At 49.8% G+C, this 19,901-nt stretch overlaps 1 protein-coding gene across 1 annotated transcript; it reads right to left on the minus strand.

Moving 5' to 3' along the window:
- Positions 1–4,910: 4,910 nt before the first annotated feature.
- On the minus strand, positions 4,911–19,296 carry LOC117877406 (NACHT, LRR and PYD domains-containing protein 3-like). Its single transcript, XM_034770516.1, has 6 exons — positions 19,218–19,296; positions 18,733–18,906; positions 12,597–12,761; positions 11,627–11,797; positions 8,405–8,575; positions 4,911–5,854 (listed from the first exon to the last, which is right to left on the minus strand). Exons 2-6 carry the CDS (start codon positions 18,831–18,833, stop codon positions 5,767–5,769), a joined length of 696 nt encoding a protein of 231 aa, XP_034626407.1. The 5' UTR covers positions 18,834–18,906; positions 19,218–19,296; the 3' UTR covers positions 4,911–5,766.
- Between the last annotated feature and the right edge of the window lie 605 nt (positions 19,297–19,901).

Consider the following 19,901-nt stretch of genomic DNA (forward strand, 5'->3'; position numbering starts at 1 on the left):
CTCCCCAGCCTTCAATCTGCTTTAGAGAGTGAGGAAAACACCACCTGTGAAAGTGAAATTCAGAGCAACCGCTTTACAAAGTTAACCCTTCACCCACCTTAACACAGTCGGAGCCTCTTAGGACCAATTTTTGCCTGGCTTTTAGTGCATGCATGGGAACAGGTGGGGGGGAAGTGTGAATAAGCATTCCCCCACCTTGCATGACCTGTGCAAAGGCCAGGTAAAATTACAGTACTGGCACTCAGTCCCAATGTACACTGAATTATAGGAATATAGGGGTGGGAAGGGATGTTGAGAGGACATCTAGGCTGGCCCCCTGCACGGAGGCAGGATCAAATGAACCTAGAGCATCCCAGACAGGTGTTTGTCTAACCCAATGGTTCTCACCCTATTTACCATTGTGGGCTGCATATGTAGCTCTCTCTGTGTTATGTGGGCCACATCCACACAATACATATACTACCTGGATGGACTTGAGGATGTCACATGGGCCACAGCTGTGTGCTGATTGGACTCAAGCTGCCTGCAGGTTGAGAACCACTGGTCTAATCTGTTCTTAAAAACCTCCAGTGATGGGGATGCCACAGCCTCCATAGGTAACCTGATCCAGTGGTTATATATCCTTACAGTCAAAGTTTTTCCTATAATCCAATATCTCTCTCCCTTGCTGCAAGCTGAGCCAATTACTTCTTGTCCTACCCTTAGTAGACATGGAGAACACTTGATTATGAGCCTCTTTATTCTGATCTATTGTTTTACAATCTATAAAATCCAGCTTTTGGGTGCCTGGCAGCTGCAGACATTTTTGGCAGATGTAAGCTAGGAGGAGCTTTTCCAAGCTTTAAATGGCGACTGCGCTGGGGGACATCACTTCTAAAGCAGATTGATGGCCATAAAATGGAATGGTCGCTGGCCCCTGCCAGGCTGTAATTCACCATAAACCCCCTCTTTCTCCTCCCTTTCCCTGCCCGCATCTCTACCGGCTGACCAACGCGCCATCCACTCCACCATCCATGTGCTCAAAATGGCGACCACATGCTAGCTCTTCCCCTACCCCCGCTCTCACACAGCTGATTCAAATAATCAAACTTTGAACTGGTGAATAAGTTTATTGAAACATGATATAGAAAAATAAGCCATAAAAATAAATAGTTTGCATGCCCTGCATGAGGATAAGGCTATCATAGCGTTGTATAAGGTATCTTTAACATCATTTTATCACGGCATTCTAGGTGGCATATGTCACCTCATAACAATTATTGCTCATAGAGATTGCAAAGCCATACTAATCTTATGGCACCAGGAAGAGGTGTATTTAATAGTCAATTCATCATTGCAATCGAGGAGGTAAATGTAACATCATAACATTTCACAGGCATAGGAATTGCAGAGGCAAAGACCTAGCAATTATTAATTATTAAAGTTCTCGACAGTCACTGTGGAACTCCCCTCGATTTTTCTGTGCACTTTGTGCATGTCTGAAGAGGATAGAAAGCAGCGTTTAAAGCAAAGAAAGTGCTCAATTTTGGTAGAAAGCAACAGAGGGTCCTGTGGCACCTTTGAGACTAAGTGAGGTTCTTACCCACGAAAGCTTATGCTCCCAATACTTCTGTTAGTCTCAAAGGTGCCACAGGACCCTCTGTTGCTTTTTACAGATTCAGACTAACACGGCTACCCCTCTGAATTTTGGTAGAGCAGCCCTATCATTTGTGCTGGCATAGGCTTCAACAGCCTTCCAGTCTTGCAGCAATCCTTGTGAATAACATCACGCATCTTGCTGATCTGTCCTTAGCCTTCTTGAATAAGCCCCTTCTCTGCTTCCTAGTCACCTGTATCAGCATGATGTCATCCAAAGTCAGGGTGGCCTGAAGAGGTGCTTGCAAGTGCGTAAGTCTTTAAAACATAACATACTATATGTGATTTTTTTTTCAGCTGTTTGAATTGCCCTATGCTGTTAATTGTTTGTGCTGACCTGGGATCTCCAAAAAACAAGAAAAAACAAGCCTGAAACTTGAGTTTAAAATCTCATGATGACTAATCTTTTCTACTGGGCTTTTCCCTTCATGGGATGAGAAAGAGAGAGAGACACACACAAGAGGATGTTTGTTTTTCAATATTTCTTGGTGTTATCCATAAAAGACTTTCCTGGGTGACTGTCTAGAGCAGTTCCTCAATCTGTCCAAGTGTTCTTCAGAAAACAAAGGTTTTGGGGCCAGCTAGGGCCTGAGCTGAGAAATGGGCCCTGCTTGGTACATCTCCACACAGAAAATTTGCCCAAGGAATCAGTGTAGAGGGCCTATTTCATGCATCATTTTTACAGTGCAATCATTGGGCCTAACGTAAAGGTGCTGCACATCCTCAGGCTGCCAGCACCGTTACTAACCTAGCATTCCTGCCATGGTTAGGGCGCCAATGGGGAATTTTAAGGAAAAGGTTTAGGGTAATCCCAGCTGTACAGTATGCCAGTGTAGACATGACCTGCCTTTCTAATGTAAAACAGCAAACAGAAAAACTAAGTTGTAATGGGGATGGGAGGGGAGCGTGTTAAGACGAACACACTCCAACCAGAAAACAAACAACTTTCTCCTCTCTGTGACTTGTGCCCCACTCCCAGAACCCAGTGGTGGAGACAGACTTTGGTCATTGACCCACCTCACCTCAGGCATATTTGGTGCTGTTCTCTTATGTCCTGACAGGCAGAAGGGTGATTTAATTTCCCCAAACTCAAAACTTAACTGCATTCTCACCAAAATGTCCTAAACTGTCACATGCAAATGAGACTGTTCAGTCATTTCCCCTTGCTCACCAATAGATGGTGGCAGAAAACTCCCTCAGTTATGGAGCGTCTGTTCATTTCGTGTTCTCCCAGCCCTGCTCTTCCCTCTGTTCACCAACTAGTGTCAACAGCGAGCTCCCAGATCTCATGGGCTTCAGGCCACAGGGCCTATATTCAGGGGTGAACGTAAATCTGTAGACTTACCAATAAGGGGGCTGGCTCCAGCCACCCCTGGAAGGGGCAGGGCTTTGGGTGGAAGGGGCGGGGCTGGGGGGGGGGGATCAGCATCCCCCAGTCACTCTCCCTGGCCCACGCTGCCTGGGGCTCCAGTGGCGGTTTAAAGGGCCCAGAGCCCTGGGTCCTTTTAAATCACCGGCCCAGGGGCAGCTGCTCCTTTTGCCTGCCCCCGTCAGCAGCCGGAGTGGGGAGGTCATGAGGGGGGAAGCAGGGATGTTAAAGCATCCTTTGCTGTGGCAGTGCTTTAACATTGCGGCCTCTTCCCCGTGGGTGGCCCTGCCAGTACGGACCCTACCGTCAGAGCCGCCAACAGGGGAGGCAAAAGGACCAGGAACGTTAAAGCACCACCTTTAATGTAGGCTGCGTATGGGCCGGTATGGCCGACTTCTTACCAGTACCAGCCTGTACCGGCTCACTTTCACACCTGCCTATATTGGTTATTCCACGCAACTGGGGGAGACATGGTGTAACAGGGTTGGCACCCACCTCTCATGAGTGCCCCCTTCTGGCTGGGCGTGTCTGCGTTCTTTAGTTCTGGTGATCCCTTTCGGTGGTTCTCAGGTGGGTTTGTCAGTGACACAGTGCTCCAGCCAAGTCACACTGTCTGCCTGTTGACTAGCAAAAACTCCTTCCGGGTTATAAGGCCTATCAGAGCCTGTCTCTCTCTAGCCCTCCCTGGGCTTTGGTCTTTAAGTAGTCCAGCCCTGGTATGGGGCTGTATCCCCAGGGCTTCCTTCCTGGAGACACTATCTTCCTGCAGCCCTCCCCAGGCTCAGTCCCTACTCAGTCCTAGCAACCAGCCAGGAGCTCTCTCAATGCTCCCCCAGCCCCCACTAGCAAACCGTCCGTGGCCCTACTGCTCTTCCAGGCAGCCAGACCTGCAGTCCTTTCTTCTCCTGCTCCAAGCAGCAACTGATTACTGCGCTCCTTTGCAGCTCCTTTTATATGGCCCTCCTGGGCCCTGATTGGCTGCTTCCCCTGCAGACACTCTAGCCTGCTTCGAGGACCTCTCTATTGCTCCATCCCTGGGATGGGTGTGGCAGAATCCAGAGGCCTCCAGCAGGGGGCCTTTGGGCCTAGTCCACCTCATCACAGATGGCCAATGAAAATCCACCTCCACATGCTTGTGGGGGGAGGCTCACATTTAATGTCCAGTAACTTCTCCTGTAGTCCTAGGACTCATCCTAAAATGTCTTTACCCTCTGCATTATTTTCAAGAATGTCCATTCTCTTTGTAAGATTGTATTGTATGAGAAAGCTGAATAAACACCACTCAGAGCATAATGGCGCTTCATCTAGAGTCACAGCGTGTGAACTTGTCTAGGCCTCTCCAAGATGCTCCTTTTCAATTACAGAGTGGCAAGAAATGCATTATAGTTCAGGTTCTGTTGCAGTTTACAGCTAATTTTCCAAAGTGCTTTAAAATCCATATGCATTGTCAGATTGCCTGAAAATTGCCAGGTTAGTAGAGGTCTAAGGGGAGAGTTAATGGTTCAAATTTGGAATCATTCAATCTAGGAGTCCTTAAGCTACAGTCTCCCTACCCCTCACACAAATTACCTTCTTTAAAAATGTAAATTTTTTCTAACATTTTTTGCACTGCACCAGGGAAGGCCCAGTCCTGCTCCTGCCCAGGCCAATCCCAGAAACATGAGCTGTTTGTCTCACTCAAACTTATGAGCTGTTTGTCTCACTCAAACTTATACTCTGTGTGTTTGGGAGATCTATCAATCAGTGTGAGTAAATAAACGTCTGAGTCAAGTTTGTTCACAAGTACCTGATAAATTAGTTGTGTGTCAGGCATAACTAGCGTAGCAGCATCTGTCTGGGTACATGGGACTCCTGTTAGGGTTTTTGAAAATGCCAGGAGATCAGCCATAAACATAGCCTTCTCCCCATCCTAAGCCTTTGTTCTCCACTCATTGGGCATTCAGAGACCTTTTACCTTTTGGAAAAAGCTGGGAATGCCCCGAGAGGAAAAAAACAAGCCCTCTTCTAGCTGCCTAAATGGACATTTTCCATGAAAAATCTTCTGACAGTGTTGACTGTATTGGATAAGAACCTGGGACCATGAAAAAATGTCCCTGAGGACTCCTGTAGCCCTGAAGAAGGTAAGAGTTCTTGTGCATTAGCACAACTATCACAAGAAATACAAACACTGAAGGGAAGCATTATTTCTTGATTCATGATCTTTACTGGACTCCAGCAAAACTGACACAAATGTACACCCGGGATAAATAAAATGTTGGAGACAGACACAGGAAATCCCGATTTAATAGCTGAGGGATTGTGAAAAACTACAAACCCCCTTGTAAATATACAAATAGTGACTGAGCTATTGGAACAGAATGGAAATTTCTGACTGGTTCTTGAGTCTCCCCCCCTGCCCTGACAGACTGAACAGGGGCAGTTACCAGATCTCTCCATCAATTTTCCACATCTCTCCCTCTCCTGGGTCCTGACCCCCTTCCTCCATCTTGCTCACTCCCCCCCACAATCCAACTTCCCCCACCAAGGTCAGACCAAAAGCAGAGCAAATCCAGCTCCTACTCCTGTCTCTTATTCTCATGCAGGAGGGTTGGCCCTGACAATCCCTACCTAGCTGAAATACGCTGTTGGGAGTCCCAGGGGATGGCAGGGATTCTCTCAAAAAGAGGCAAGTGTCCATCTGTCCCCAAGCTGTTGCCCCAGCTGGGGGCAGGCCAGCCAAACCAGACCCACAATGGTGCAGTATCTCCCGCTCACAAGCTCTGCTATCTCTCTATGACCAGATCAGGTTTTATCTTTTTCACAGCATCCAGCTCTGCCTGTGTTTCTTTGGTTACATGCCACTTGGACAAGCTGTGGGGAAAACAAGGAAAGAAAAGGCAGTGTTAATTCTCTCAGAAACTGGTTGAAAGAGAGGAAACAAAGGGTAGGAATAAATGGTCAGTTTTCACAATGGAGAGGTGAACAGCAGGGTCCCCCAAGAATCGGTATTGGGGCCTGTGCTGTTCACCATATTTATTAATGATCTGGAAAAGGGGACAAACAGTGCAGTGGCAAATTTTCCAGACAATACAAAATTATTCAAGATCATTAAGTCCAAAACAGACTGTGAGGAGTTACAGAGGGATCCCACTAAATTGGGTGACTGGGCAACATGAAATTCAGTGTTGATAACTGCAAAGTAATGCACATTGGAAAAAAAATACAAGCTATACACCTACAACGATGGGTTCTAAATTAGCTGTTACTACTCAAGAAACATCTTGGAGTTACTGTAGCTAATTCTCTGAAAACTGCTGCTCAATGCATAGCAGCCATCACAAAGGCTAACCAGTATTAGGAAAGGGAATAGATAATAAGACAGAACCATTAGGAAAGGGAATAGATAATAAGACAGAAAATATCATTAATGACACATATGAATCCATGGTATACCCACATCTTGGCTACTGTATCCAGTTCTGGTCGCACCCATCTCAAAAAAGGATATAATGGAATTGGAAAAGGTTCAGAGAAAGGCAACAAGGATGATCATGGGTATGGAACAGCTTCCATATGAGGACTAAAATGATTAGAGCTATTCAGCTTGGAAAGGAGATGACTAAAGGGGATATTAGAGGTCCATAAAATCATGGATGGTGTGGAGAAAAACTGTTGTTTACCCCTTCAAACAATGCAAAAAAACAGGGGTCATCCAATGAAATTAATAGGCAGCAGGTTTAATACAAACCAGAGAAAATACTTTTTCACACAATGCACAACTGACTTGTGGAACTCATTGCTATGGGATGCTGTGATGGCCAGAAGTATAACTGAGTTCAAAAAAGAATTGGATAAGTTCATGGAGGATAGGCCCATCAGTGGCTCTTAAACCAAGATCCTCAGGAATGTGACCCCATGCACAGGACAATCCTAAACCTCTGACTACCAGAAGCTGAGAGTGGAAGATTAGGTGGATCACTCCAAAATTGCCCTGTCCTATACTCCCCCTGAAACTCTATATGGGCCATTGTCAGAGACTGGCCACTGGACAAGATGGACCATGGTCTGACCTAGTGTGGCAGCTCTTATGTTATATTCTCTGCAGACATAATGCCTGTCACCACAGTTTCTCTAAGGCACAGTGTGCTACCCACCACTGGGTTCTTTCTCATCTGCCTGCCAGAGCCCACAGGATCTGTCACTGTCACTCCCCTGCCTGCTGAGCTCACTGCCAGCAGGTGCCTTTCCCTTGGGGGAAGGGAGGAGAAGCGCTGGTGCAGTCTGTAGCCTGGCCTGCTCCCCTCACACCCCATTCACCCTGTGAGCTCTGGGCAGGGACAGCAATGTCCTTTCTGCACGTAGAGGGCTGGATTGTGCAGCCCTTGCTCAGGGTGGGGAGCACTTACTGACATGGACAGTCTCATTGATCGCTGTGGGGCTACTCAGTGCTCACAGGGAGCAGGGGCTGCAAAATCCATCTCACAGAACCTCTCCATGGAAGCAGAGTGATCTCAGCTCTCATTGCTGCAGGGGATCCTCACGCCTCCCCCCCACAGGCTTCAGTAACACAGACCTTAAAGGGGGTGAGTTTGCAGCAGCTGTTGTGGGGCTGCAGACTTGGCCGGAAACTACTGCAATGCAGATGGGAGCTCAACAACCATCCTGGCTGCAGGAAGATATTAAAGTTTCACTTATTCTTGTGTTTCTTTTACAGCCAGTTCAGGGGAATGGGGTTTGTCTGTTTACAATAAACGTGGGCGGGCAGGCTCCCATGCTCTAGTTAAAAGAATGGTGCTGTTCTACAGTGACCTGCTGGTGTAACCCACCCTTACCCACTGTGGCTCTGTCCCCCTCTAGTGGCTGGTTTACATGAAAGTTTGAGATGGCTACAAGGGTCAGCTAACAGATGTGGGGGTCTCCACATTACATTGGCCCAGTTACATTTACATCCTGCCACTTATTCCCAAATGCTTGATTTAAAAATATAAAGTTTCCAAATCTAAATTGTTCTGAAAGCTGCCTTGAGGTGTCTCTGCACAGGCCCACTTATATATCCCAGAAATAAACAGGGATCTCTAGGACTGTGGGCACTTATCTTTTTTTAAAGGTATTTGCTACCCCGAAGCTCCACAGAACCTGCTTCCATTCCTCCCATCTGGCTTCAATCTGCTCTAGTCTTGTTGTCTCTCCTATCCTTCTCTCTGACTTGTTTAAGCAGTTTTCCTTTTCCTCTTCAGGAAAACCACTATATTATCCAACTTTTTTAACTACTAAAATGATCCCTACCAGCACCGCAGTGGAAGAAGCATGTGAGCCAGTTCCTGGGTTGGGGGCATGGCCAATAATACTGATTCTAGTAAAAAGGGATCATTGTGACCCCGTCTGACAACCATAGATTACAGGGGGCCAGCTCTAACGTACACCAGTTTCTGCAGGTTGCAGGCTGGCTGTGTCAGCCCCTCACACAGCAGCTTCACTCCGGAATCTTCCAGTTTGTTCTCCCGCAGGTCCAGCTCGGCCAGGGTCGGGCTGGTGCTGAGAGCGGAGGAGAGCTCCCCGCAACACGCCGCTGTGAAATCGCATTTCTCCAATCTGCAAAAGCCAGAGCTACACCAAGAGGAAACAATGCTTATTTTTTGCCCCATTCCCTGGTATCAAAGGAGATTCTCTACGTTGGACATGCAGAGATACATCACAATGCTCCCATTGGCACGATAGGCCCTGGAGGGATTTCCTCTCCACGTGTACCTATTGCGTCAGTTAGTGTGTAGAAATGTCATTGATATTGAGGGGCCATTTCTAATGAGTTGGGGAGTCATAACAATATGCTGTAGTGAGCTGCTGGTCCAGTACTGGGTACCCCACCATCGAGAATGGGGTGAAGGGAAAGAACTGGGCCCCGAGGTTATTCTGTGAGAGGCAGGGACCCAGAATGACAAGGAAAGAGAAGTGACATCCTTGGGACCGGGGGAATCAGGCAGAGAGGGAGATGGCCAGTGTGTGTGAGGGTGAGCAGCAGGGAGGAAAGGCCAAGTAGCAGCAGCCTGAGAGCCAGGGCAAGGAGTCAGGTGGGAAGGTGAGAGCGGATCAGGGAAGAAGGCTGTGGCTGGCAGGGGCTGGGAGCAGCACCCCCAATGCGGTGGGGGGAGAAGCCCGCAAGCAGGAGGGGAGAGATAATTGCTAAGGTTGGATGACAGGAAGAAAATGCAGAGGGACCCCGAGGAGATCAGAGATGACAGGGCTGAGCTCTGGCCAGTGGGGCCACAGACCAGCACTTAATTATCTGCCATGAGAAGGATGGGCCAGAAGGGCATCGGGGGCAGCCCACAGCCGGCTCTCAGTGACACACTTGCTGGCTGGGCTGTGTTATCAGTAGCTGGGTGACACTGCAGATTTTGGGTGATGAGCAGGGGGAGTCCCAGCCCCTTTGTGGGAAACACATTCATCCTGATGTTATTTATTGTTTACGGCCAGTTCGGGAGAACAGAGCAGTGCTTCGTTTTCTTTTCTTTCCAGACTTTTGGGAGAGCAGGAGTGACGGCTCCAGTTCAGGGCAGTGTGTACGTGGGTGGCTACTGTCTTAGTGAGTAAAGTAATTGTCTTTCTAGTATCAAACTATGCTGTGATTAGGGTTTGCTAGAAGCCACTGGACTCTGTCCTCAGCTGCCCCAAGTTCATATGTGGCACCCACGAGGAGACTTGGAGGTGAAGAAATTGGCACTAAGCCACCTTCTGCTCCCCTGATCCAGCTGATCCAGGGCTAGATGGGGGCTCCGGGGGCCTCTCGTATAGTTCAGAGAAACCTCAGGGCTGCTCTAAGTTACCCCAGCTGCTTTGCCAGCTTGGAACCTGGGGGAGCACCGGGCACTCTCTCTGCTCTGCTCCCTTATATCTATCCACGCAGCCTACACAACCCCTAAGCTGAGCAGGGGAGATGGGTGGCACTGAGCTGGTAATACTTGCTTTGCACCTTCCAAGGTTGACCCCCTGCCAGGGGGATCCTTGGATGCCCCTTTAGGGCAGTTGCTCAGCTGCTCTGCCCTGCTCAGCAGGGGCTGGGGACTGAATAATGTAGTGGGCTCAATTATTTAACTAGTAAAATGTGACCAGTGAACACATTGGAGCAGAGTGGGGCTGGTCCCTGGCTGGGTTCTGTGCACTGCAGGATATTGCGATTCTGGTACATAGAGTGTAACTCACACCACTACCATGTTAACAGGCTAAAGGGAGCCAGCTGTTACTTACGTTAGTTTCTGCAGTTGGGATGTTTCAGCCCCTCACACAGCAGCTGCACTCCTGACTCTCCCAGTTTGTTCCCCCCTATGTCCAGCTCTGTTAGGACCTGGCTGGTGCTGAGAACACAGGAGAGATCCCCACAACAAGCAGCTGTGAGACTGCAGGAGTGCAACCTGCAGGAGACAGATGTACAGAGAGTAAAATGACTGTCTAGTGTGCCCCATTCTCTGTGCTTCCCTTCCTTGATATCCTTGTGTAGCTCTACAAAGATGCTTAATTTGGAGACAGCTAAGAGAAATCATTTTGTTGATTTATTGTGATTTAAATGATAATAAAGACACCTACACGAAGCACTAGGCCCTTGATGTACATCAAAAAGCAAACCAAACCAAAAACAAATTCATGTTAAAAGAACATTAAGGCTGCAAAGTCAAACACTGAGAATGTAGGAAATGCCAGACATAGGTTGTGCAACCTTAATTGTGAAAGCTGCCATTGATGTGTCTGTCCAAGGAACCTGTTGCCGTCACACAGAACTAGAATGCGGGTGAGGGATCTAGGACAGTGTAAGGGATTGGAGCTTCTAGAACGGTATTATTAGCCCCAAATGCCACAAAATGTGCTTCCATTCACTCGCATCCATCCCTCCTCATTTTCTCCTCTCTGGTTCGTTTCCTTCCCATTCTCTGGTGATGAAGAAGCCAGCCCAGAAACTTTAAATCCACAGCTCCAAGAGAATGTTGTAACTACTCAGCCAGGTGTCTGGGCTGGACTGAAATGGCACTTAGGCTCCTACTCTGGGATTTTCATCAACTAAAGAGCTTCACAATCATTTATAGCTGCCTGGAATTGTTGCCTGACCAGGCAATTGGACCTGCAGAGGTAACTGGACCTGCCAGTGCCTAGAGAGATGGGCAGGCTGAGGAAGAGAGGGGTGAAGAATAAAGTACCTGCCCCCCCACCATAGATAGTCCCCAGCTAATGATTGTTCCTGATTCATTTCATAGTCTTTTTATTCTTTCCCACTTCCTTTTTCCTCTTTTTCTAGTTATCAGGCTTTGTCCCAGGATTAATTCTTGTGGTGATGGTAAAGGGTTATTCTAATCAAACTGTGAAAGTTTCCTATAACTGTGTTCTCCTTCACACTTAGTGAATAAAATAACCCAAGTACCTACTTTAAAATGCACTTCATTTATAGTGTAGGAAGTATCATTGTGTGATTCAACTCAGTTAGTAACATATGACAGATCTATACAGCAGTGGGCCTCTTTCCCACTCCTTGGGAAGAGTAGGTGTTTTTCAAGAGTTGGTGCATTCATAGCATTCTGTGATCCTAGGCGAATGAGCTGAAATCAGGATAGTGCAATGTTTACTAGCACAGACGAGAGGAAATCAGCTGTTCCTTACCCTAGTTTCTGTAGTTTGCAGTTGGGATGTTTCAGTCCCTCACACAGCAGCTGCACGCCTGAATCTCTGATGGTGTTGTTCTTCAGGTCTAACTCTGTCAGGGTCTGGCTGGTGCTGAGAACAGAAGAGAGATTCCCACAACAGGCAGTTGTGTGACCGCAACTCGGCAACCTATAGGAGACAGATATATACAGAGAGCAAAATAACTACTTGTTTGGGCCCCATTCTCTGTATTTCCTGTCACTTATCAACATGTATCTCCAAAGAGATTCCTAATTTAGAGACAAGAGTGAGAGATCATTTTATTTCAATTTAAATATAGACACCTGTGCAGAGCTCTAGGCCCCTAACACCTAATTAATACTATAGTCAATCCACAGCAGCCTTAAAATAAATAGTCAAAGCTCTATACAAAAATTCCTTCCTACTCCTACATCCTTCTGGGAAGCAGCTCTCTCCAAAACCCAGGTTAAACAGGTGTCCTTTGCATCATGTCTGGAATATCTGCAGGCTATTTTGTACCAAGCTGGCCCTTCTCTTTTATAACAAAGGGGACCCAGTTCAAACATCCCAGCTGTGGCAGCCTGTCACAGGAAGAGAGGTGATTTCTCAGGTGGGCTGGGCCCAGGTGATTTAGAAAACCAGCTGTTACATAAGAATGGCCCTACTGACCAAAGGTCCATCTAGCATAGTACCCCGTCTTCTGACAGTGGTCAGTGCCAGGTGCCCCAAAGGAAATGCGCAGAACAGGCAATCATCAAGTGATCCATCCCCTGTCGCTCATTCCCAGCTTCTGGAAAACAGAGGCTAGGGACACCATGCCTGCCCATCCTGGCTAATAGCCATTGATGGACCTATCCTCCATGAATGTATCTAGTTCTTTTTTGAACCCTGTTATAGTCTTGGCCTTCACAACATCCTCTGGGAAGGAGTTTCCCAGGTTGACTGTGCATTGTGTGAAGTTACTTACTGTATCTTCTGCTTTTTGCAGTCTGGAGGTCCCTCCCACAGCAGATGCACTTGGGAATCTCCCAGTTTTTTATTCTCCAGTTCCAGCTCTGTCAGGCACTGGCTGGTGCTGGAAGCAGAGAAGAGATCCCCACAACAAGCAGCTGTGAGACTGCAATGCCCCAACCTGCCCAAGACAGAAACATACAATCACTCCCTGTTTGCTGCGGTTCCCTCTTTGATGTCAGCGTCTGCCTGGAAGGGGGTGGTACCTTCAGAAGAGACCAGTCATGGGGCTCTAGCAGGACTGCGGGATGTCAGCACCAAAGGCCCCTGTGTGAGTCCGTGTGTCCCTGGCTCTGTCAGTCACTCCGTGCACCACAAGGGAATGTTCAGATGAGCTGAAGGGAGGGGACCAGCATGTGGGGGTGTTCGCAATGGGCTGGAGAATCTTAAAAGACACCAAGGAACAGTTCAAACCCTCTCCCAGTGCTGGTATCCTGGTTCCTTTCTGCTCAAGCAAATGAAATCTAAGGTTCTCTATAAGCTCCCCTGCCTTCCCCAAAACATTCCCCAGTGCATAAAGCTATCAGCCCTGACATGGGAGCTGAAACCTTCTCAAACGGGAAAACAAGTTACCCTATTTTGCTCAGTCAAACTCTCAACTATTTATATTGCTCATGATATCGGGGGACTGGGAAGGGCTCAGCTTCCTAGCTAGAGAGTCTGGATGGGGCTGTGGGAGGCTCTTGTTGTTCTGCACAGCCTATTTGGAGCTGGACACAGAATAAGAACCTAAGCACTAGTGATCACCCAACACCACAGATATGACGCACAACCTACTTCCACAGCCTGTCTCTTTAGCACCATTGGGTTCCGTGCTTCCAGAGGGATTTTCTGGGTGCTTGAGAAATGATCTTCCTCCCCTCCCTGTATCAGACCCACTTACGAAGGCCAGAGATGGGGTTTACAGTGCTTGTAAAATGAAGGATTTGCAGTGAATCCCACCTAGTGCTCCTTGTAATGTGTTCCACAGCTGGGACACGTGATCTCAGGGACCAAGTGATCCCGATAAACTATGTGCTGTTGTGCTGGCTCCGCAATCAGTCAATACCTCTGAAGGGGGTGGTGGTGGGGAGAGGATGTTTCTTGGCCTATTGAATTGCTATGGGAAGTTTGTGGTTATAACGAGTTCAGTCATGGTAGTTAAGTGGCTACATATGAAGGAAGCCTGGGTGTGGATCACAGAATGTATTATTGGCACATCTTGGGACACTCAGGTAAAATCTCCCTTACCAGTAAAATGGGGATAACAACATAGACCTGTCTCAAAAGTGTGGCCTGGGGATTTAATAAATTATGTTGTAAAGTTCGACCTAAGCACAAAATGTTGTTAAAGTCTGTCATTGGCAGAAGTGGGAATAGACGGGAGGGATTCACGGCTGCTAGCCCTGTGTTTGTTCCTCTGCTCTGTGCTGGCTGCAAATATAGGTTCAACATTTGTTACCTTCCGATCCTCTGGGGCAGTCGCTGACAGATTGCACATTCCTGTAAGCAGCTCAGCCACGTCATCTTTCAGAACCCTGAGCAGTGCAGCATCTGTAGACTCGTTGCTCTAATTTATCACTTTGTTCCAATACCACCTCCGTGGACATCTCACTCTCCTAGTTCTTCATCTCTATTACTGACCATGGCTGGCGTTGGTGTCTCCCCAACAATTGCTGAAGGCTGAGGCAAAGAAATCATTTAGCCTCTCTTCAGTGTCCTTATCCTACATAATTGCTCCCTGTATCCCCTGGGGGTCCAGTGGACCCACTGATTTCCATGCAGGCTTCCTGCTTCTGACTTACTTAAAGAATTTCTTGCTGTTTGTTTTTATAGCTTTGGGTATTTGTTCTTGTCATTTTGCTTCCCTCTCTGATTTGAGGGGTGTGGGCCTTTACAGACTCTGTTATTGCAGCCTCCAGGCAAAATCTAATTTTAATGTCTTGACTTTTGACTGTAGTGCCTTCCTCATTTTATTAAATCTGCCTTTCTAAAGATTAGCATCACCATGCTACCTTCCCTCCCCCCCATGGATGTTGAATTTAATTATACTGCGGTCACGGTTACTTAATGGCTCAAGTGTCGTTACTTCTCACACCGACTCCAGAGTCTTACTTTGGATGAAGTCATGAGCACCCTCTCTGCATGTGTCCCCTGTTACTAACCGTTCCAAGAAGCAATCATTTAAAGTGTCAAGAAATTGCATCTCTAAACCTTGCAGTGTGAATACTTGACCATTTTAGACAAGGGTTGTTGAAGTCTCCCCTTATTCCCAGTTTCTTAGACTTTGTTGTCTTTGACCACTCTTGTATCCTTCACAGCCTTTCCCCAGTAGGGAGCCTTATTGGGCAAGGCTATGTTTTCTCCACAGAAACAATGGTGACCTTTTCCAAGACTAATATATAAGCTGAAAAATTCCCCCCTTGTAGCAAACCTGATGGTTTGGGTAGTTTTTATGCAGTTCTAAAGTCGATTGTTTTTGTCACAATATGTTGCCAGGTTTTCAAATTAATCAACTTGCAATAACAAAGCAGGACTGTTTAGAGCCTCCAGGGCCAAAAGTGGCCTGCACCATGCTCAGTCTGTCCCGATAAGGATGGTACACTGACGATACCCAGGCCTGAAGTGGGCAAAGCCAAAGTCTGGCATGGCTGGTTACGTAAGTACAAGAGGCCATGTGTCCCAACAGGCCGAGGCACGTCCTTATTGTGGTAATTGGGAAGACCTGGAGTCCGTGGATGATGTTTATGATGGTGTGAAACCGAGTGTCTGGCAGAAGAGCTCGGACGAGTCTGGAGTCTAAGACTGCCCCGATAAACTCTATTCTCTGGGTTGGCTCCAGAGTGGAATTCTCCTTGATGAGTAGAATGCCTAACTCGTGGAATGTTTGCAGTATTATCTGGATGTGAGCTTGAACTTGCTCCCTGGTGTGGCCGCGCACCAGCCAGTCGTCTAGATACGGGAACACCTGTATCCTCTGTCGACGAAGGTATGCGGTCACGACAGCCATACATTTTGTGAACACTCTCGGAGCCGCGGACAAGCCGAAGGGAAGGACGGCAAATTGGTAGTGCATCTCGTTTACTACAAATCGAAGGAAGCGCCTGTGGGGCGGGGGGGGGGGTAGATTGCTATATGAAAATATGCGTCCTTCATGTCGAGGGTGGCGAACCAGTCTCCAGGATCCAGGGAGGGGACGATGGACCCCAAGGAGACCATGCGGAACTTCAACTTTACTATGAATTTGTTGAGTCCGCGTAAGTCTAAAATGGGTCGCAGACCCCCTTTTGACTTGGGGATCAGGAAGTAGCGGGAGTAGAACCCCCTGCCCCTTAACTCCGGGGGCACCTCCTCTATGGCCCCCATAGTGAGGAGGCCTAAAACCTCCTGTATAAGGAGATGCTCGTGAGAAGGGTCCCTGAAGATGGACGGGGAGGAGGGGTGAGAGCGGGGGAACGAAGAGAACTGGAGAGCGTATCCTCTCTCCACCATGTGAAGGACCCAACAGTCCGAGGTTATAAGGAACCAAGCACGGTGGAAACGGGAGAGGCGATCCCGAAAGGAGGGCGATGGATCCTGGGTAATGGCTGGGGCGCCGTCCTCGAGCGCACCTTCAAAAGTTTGTCTAGGACCTGAAGGTGGCCTAGGCGGGCCCTGGTTCTGACCGGGTTGAGGGGTGGTCGACCTTCATCTACCACCTCGACCCCGCCTTCTGGGAAAGTCCTGTCTCGGACGAGGTGGGGGAGGGTAGAACCTTTGCGGCTGAGGCCTAAAGGGTCTGCACTGGGGCCCTGGGACATGCATCCCCAGGGAGCGCATGATGGTTCTCAAGTCCTTGAGGCTCTGCAATCGAGAGTCCGTCTTATCCGAGAACAGTCCCTGGCCCTCGAACGGTAAATCCTGCAGGGTCTGCTGCAGTTCTGGTGGCAAGCCCGAAACCTGGAGCCAGGAGACGCGTCGCATGGCTATGCCCGATGCTAGAGTCCTGGCGGCAGAGTCCGCTATGTCCAAAGAGGCTTGCAAGGAGGTCCTAGCCACCATCTTACCTTCCTCCACTAAGGCCCCGAACTCCTCTCTTGAGTCCTGGGGAACCAACTCTTTGAATTTACCCATGGAGTTCCATGAGTTGTAACTGTAGCGGCTCAAGAGCTCCTGTTGGTTCACGGCTCTGAGCTGCAAACCCTCGGCGGAATACACTTTACACTCGAACAAATCAAAGCGTTTAGCGTCCTTCGATTTGGGCGCTACTGCCTGCTGGCCATGCCGAGCGAGCGTGCCGAGCGAGAGGCTGATGGTGGAGCCCCTTGTGCTTGGTGATACGCCCACAGAGTCCAGAAAGGCCAATGCGTAGGGTCCTGCGCAGGGTCCTCTGGCCCCTCCTGCCAGTGACCCAAGTCAGCGGCAGCTTGACCCTGAGGAGGGTATGCTGATCATGAAGCGCCGTCGGAGGAGTGAGATGCTGATCTCGAGGGCCAAGGCAGTGCCGAACGCGTCTGAATGGGCTCCGTACGATACGGTGCCGATCAGTGCCAGTCCTCAGGCGAGCGGTCCCCGCGCGGTGCCGGTGAGCGGTACCGTGATCGAGATCGGTGCCGTTGGTGCCGAGATCCAGATCTGGACCGAGACGACGACGACTGCCTGTAGACGTGGTGCCGGGAGCGGCCCCTTGAACTGGAGCGGCGCTCATACCGGTGCCGAGAGCTACGTCACGACTCCGATCGGAACCAATGATCCCGACGGTGCCGAGACGTAGATTGGTGCCGTGAAGAGGACCTAGGCCGCGAGTACGACCAGTGCTGGGGTGAAAGTCTGCGCCGGGACTGCGAGCGGCGTCGGGACCTGCTCCAAGATCTGGAGCGGTGCCTGGAGCGGTGCCGTGAGACCACGCTCGGAGATGGCGGGTGTACCAGGGCAGGCTTGCCCCTGGATTGCACTGACTGAAGGGCGGGCGGTGCCGCGGGTTGAGATGGTGCCGGCTCTGTGAGAGCGATGAGGTCCTTCGCCGTCGCAAAGGTCTCCGGGGTAGACGGGAGACAGGGTTCCACCACGGATTGTTGTGGTGAGCCAGTCTGCACCGGACTCAACGGCCCCGGTGCCGGAGTCAACGGTGTAGCCGATATCTGCGACTTCTGGCGCTCTAGAGGCGGACGTGACTCTACCACCGGTACCGGGGGAGCTGGTGTCTGTAGGACAGCGGCCTCCTGTGTCTTGCAGGGTCTCTTATGTCCCGGAGACAGGGACCGGTGCCGAGGCGCTTGCAGCGGACACGGTGCCGAAGGAGGACGGTGCCGCGAGGCCTTATCCGCGTCTGCTCGCGGTGTAGTACTGGTAGGTGCCGCAGGGGTGCTGCGCACCGAAGCGCTCGGTGCCGGAACTTGCCGTGCCGAGGGAGGATCTGGGCTAAGTGCCGCCTCTATGAGGAGCTGCTTGAGTCGAAAGTCCCGCTCCTTTTTGGTCCTGGGTCTGAAAGCCTTACAGATTCTTGCACTTATCTGTTTGGTGGGACTCTCCTAAACACTTCAGACACGAGTCGTGAGGATCTCCCGTTGGCATAGGCTTAGCACAGGACGCGCACGGCTTAAAGCCAGGAGCCTTGGGCATAAGCCCGGCTATGCGCCAGGGGAAAAAGGGGGAGAAGCAACCCCCTTAACCCCCGCTAACTATTTACAAATATTTAACAATGAACTATGAACAGGAATAACTAATCTAAAGAACATACAACTAAAACTACAACTATCTATAAGAATTAACTGATAAGCTAGGGAGAGTGGAGAACAGCTATGCTGTGCTCCACAGTTCCAACGACCGTCAGGGGCGGTAAGAAGGAACTGAGGGGACGCTGGGTCGACTGGGGTATATATCCGGCGCCATGAAGGTGCCACTCCAGGGGCTCCACAGCCGACCCACCGGGTGTTGCTAGGGTAGAAAATTTATTCGACGATCGTGCACGCGGCATGCGCACACCTAATTGGAATCGATATGAGCAAGCACTCGAAGAAGAACTGAATGTTACTCCATGTCATTACAGGAAGCAGTCACCAGCCACACATGCTGGCGAGCACGTTACGTAGAGGACACCTGTAAATATATGGAGGAAGCCAAATGTTACTTACCCCAGTCTCTGCAGTTTGCAATCTGGATGTTTCAGTCCCTCACACAGAAGCTGCAGTCCAGAATCTCCCAGAGAAACATTATCACGCAGCTCCAGCTCCATCAGGCTCCGGCTGGTTCTGAGAACAGCAGTGAGATCCCCACAGCTGGCACCCTTGAGATCACAATTCCACAACCTGCAGGAGAGAGAAAACGCCAGGCAAAGCAATCACAGCATGAATGAGCTGGGGGCAGCAGGGTGTGTGTGTGTGGGGGGGCGAGAGCCCAGAGCTGGGGCGGCAGGGGTGTGTGGGTGGGGGAGTGAGAGCCCAGGGCTGGGGCGGCAGAGGGGTGCGGATCGGGGAAGGGAGAGCCCAGGGCTAGGGCAGCAGGGTGGTGCGGGTGGTGGTGGAGAGTTCAGGGTTGGGGCGGCGGGGGGGTGCAGCGAGGAGCCCAGGGTTGGGATGGGGGGCAGCCAAAATTTTTTTTGCTTGGGGCAGCAAAAAACCTAGAGCCGGCCTTGCGAGGTGCGCTCCGCTGGAGTGCGGGGGGGAGCTCAGACTGAAGTCCCTGCCAGCTCCAGGCTGGGCATGTGCAGGAGTGTCCTGGCTCCAGCAGCTCCCTCCCAGCTCAAGGCTCCTGCTTCGTTTCTGTTTCTGTTCTCAGCTTCCCACTGGCTTCAGCCCACCCCCGTCTGCTCATTCTCTCAAACCCTCCCACAGCTCAAAGATATCCCCGGTCTTGGCTGGGGCTCAAGAGAGGGAGGGTGCTAGCCAGCCAGGGGTGTGCAGAGTTTGGGGGCGGGGGGTGGAGAAGGGAAGAGGATGGAGCTCTCTTGCTAACTCCCTGCAGGTGCAGAGCTGTCCAGCAACAGACAGATGTTCTCCCTGCATTCCTGAACGATGACCTTAGGGCTTGACAGTTCAATAGATCCACCCTGACACGAGGTTGAAGGTGCCGGCAGCTTGCCCTGTCCTTCTCGGGGCTGTTTGGTGTTGGTATTTCATCCCAGGTGTACACACTGGCGTGGTGCTTAACGATACGTTTGGAAAAAAGTTTTATCACCCCTCTCCAGAAAGTTTTCAACATTCAGAGTGACCACTAGGTGGCATAAAAAGAGTCAAGAGTCTGTGTAAACAGGAAATTAATCCAGTTTTGCATTCACTCCAGCCATGGTGTGCTGGGTCTTTCT

The sequence above is a fragment of the Trachemys scripta genome, chromosome 4 (genome assembly GCF_013100865.1).
Source record: "Trachemys scripta elegans isolate TJP31775 chromosome 4, CAS_Tse_1.0, whole genome shotgun sequence".
NCBI classification, from domain to species: Eukaryota; Metazoa; Chordata; order Testudines; family Emydidae; genus Trachemys; species Trachemys scripta.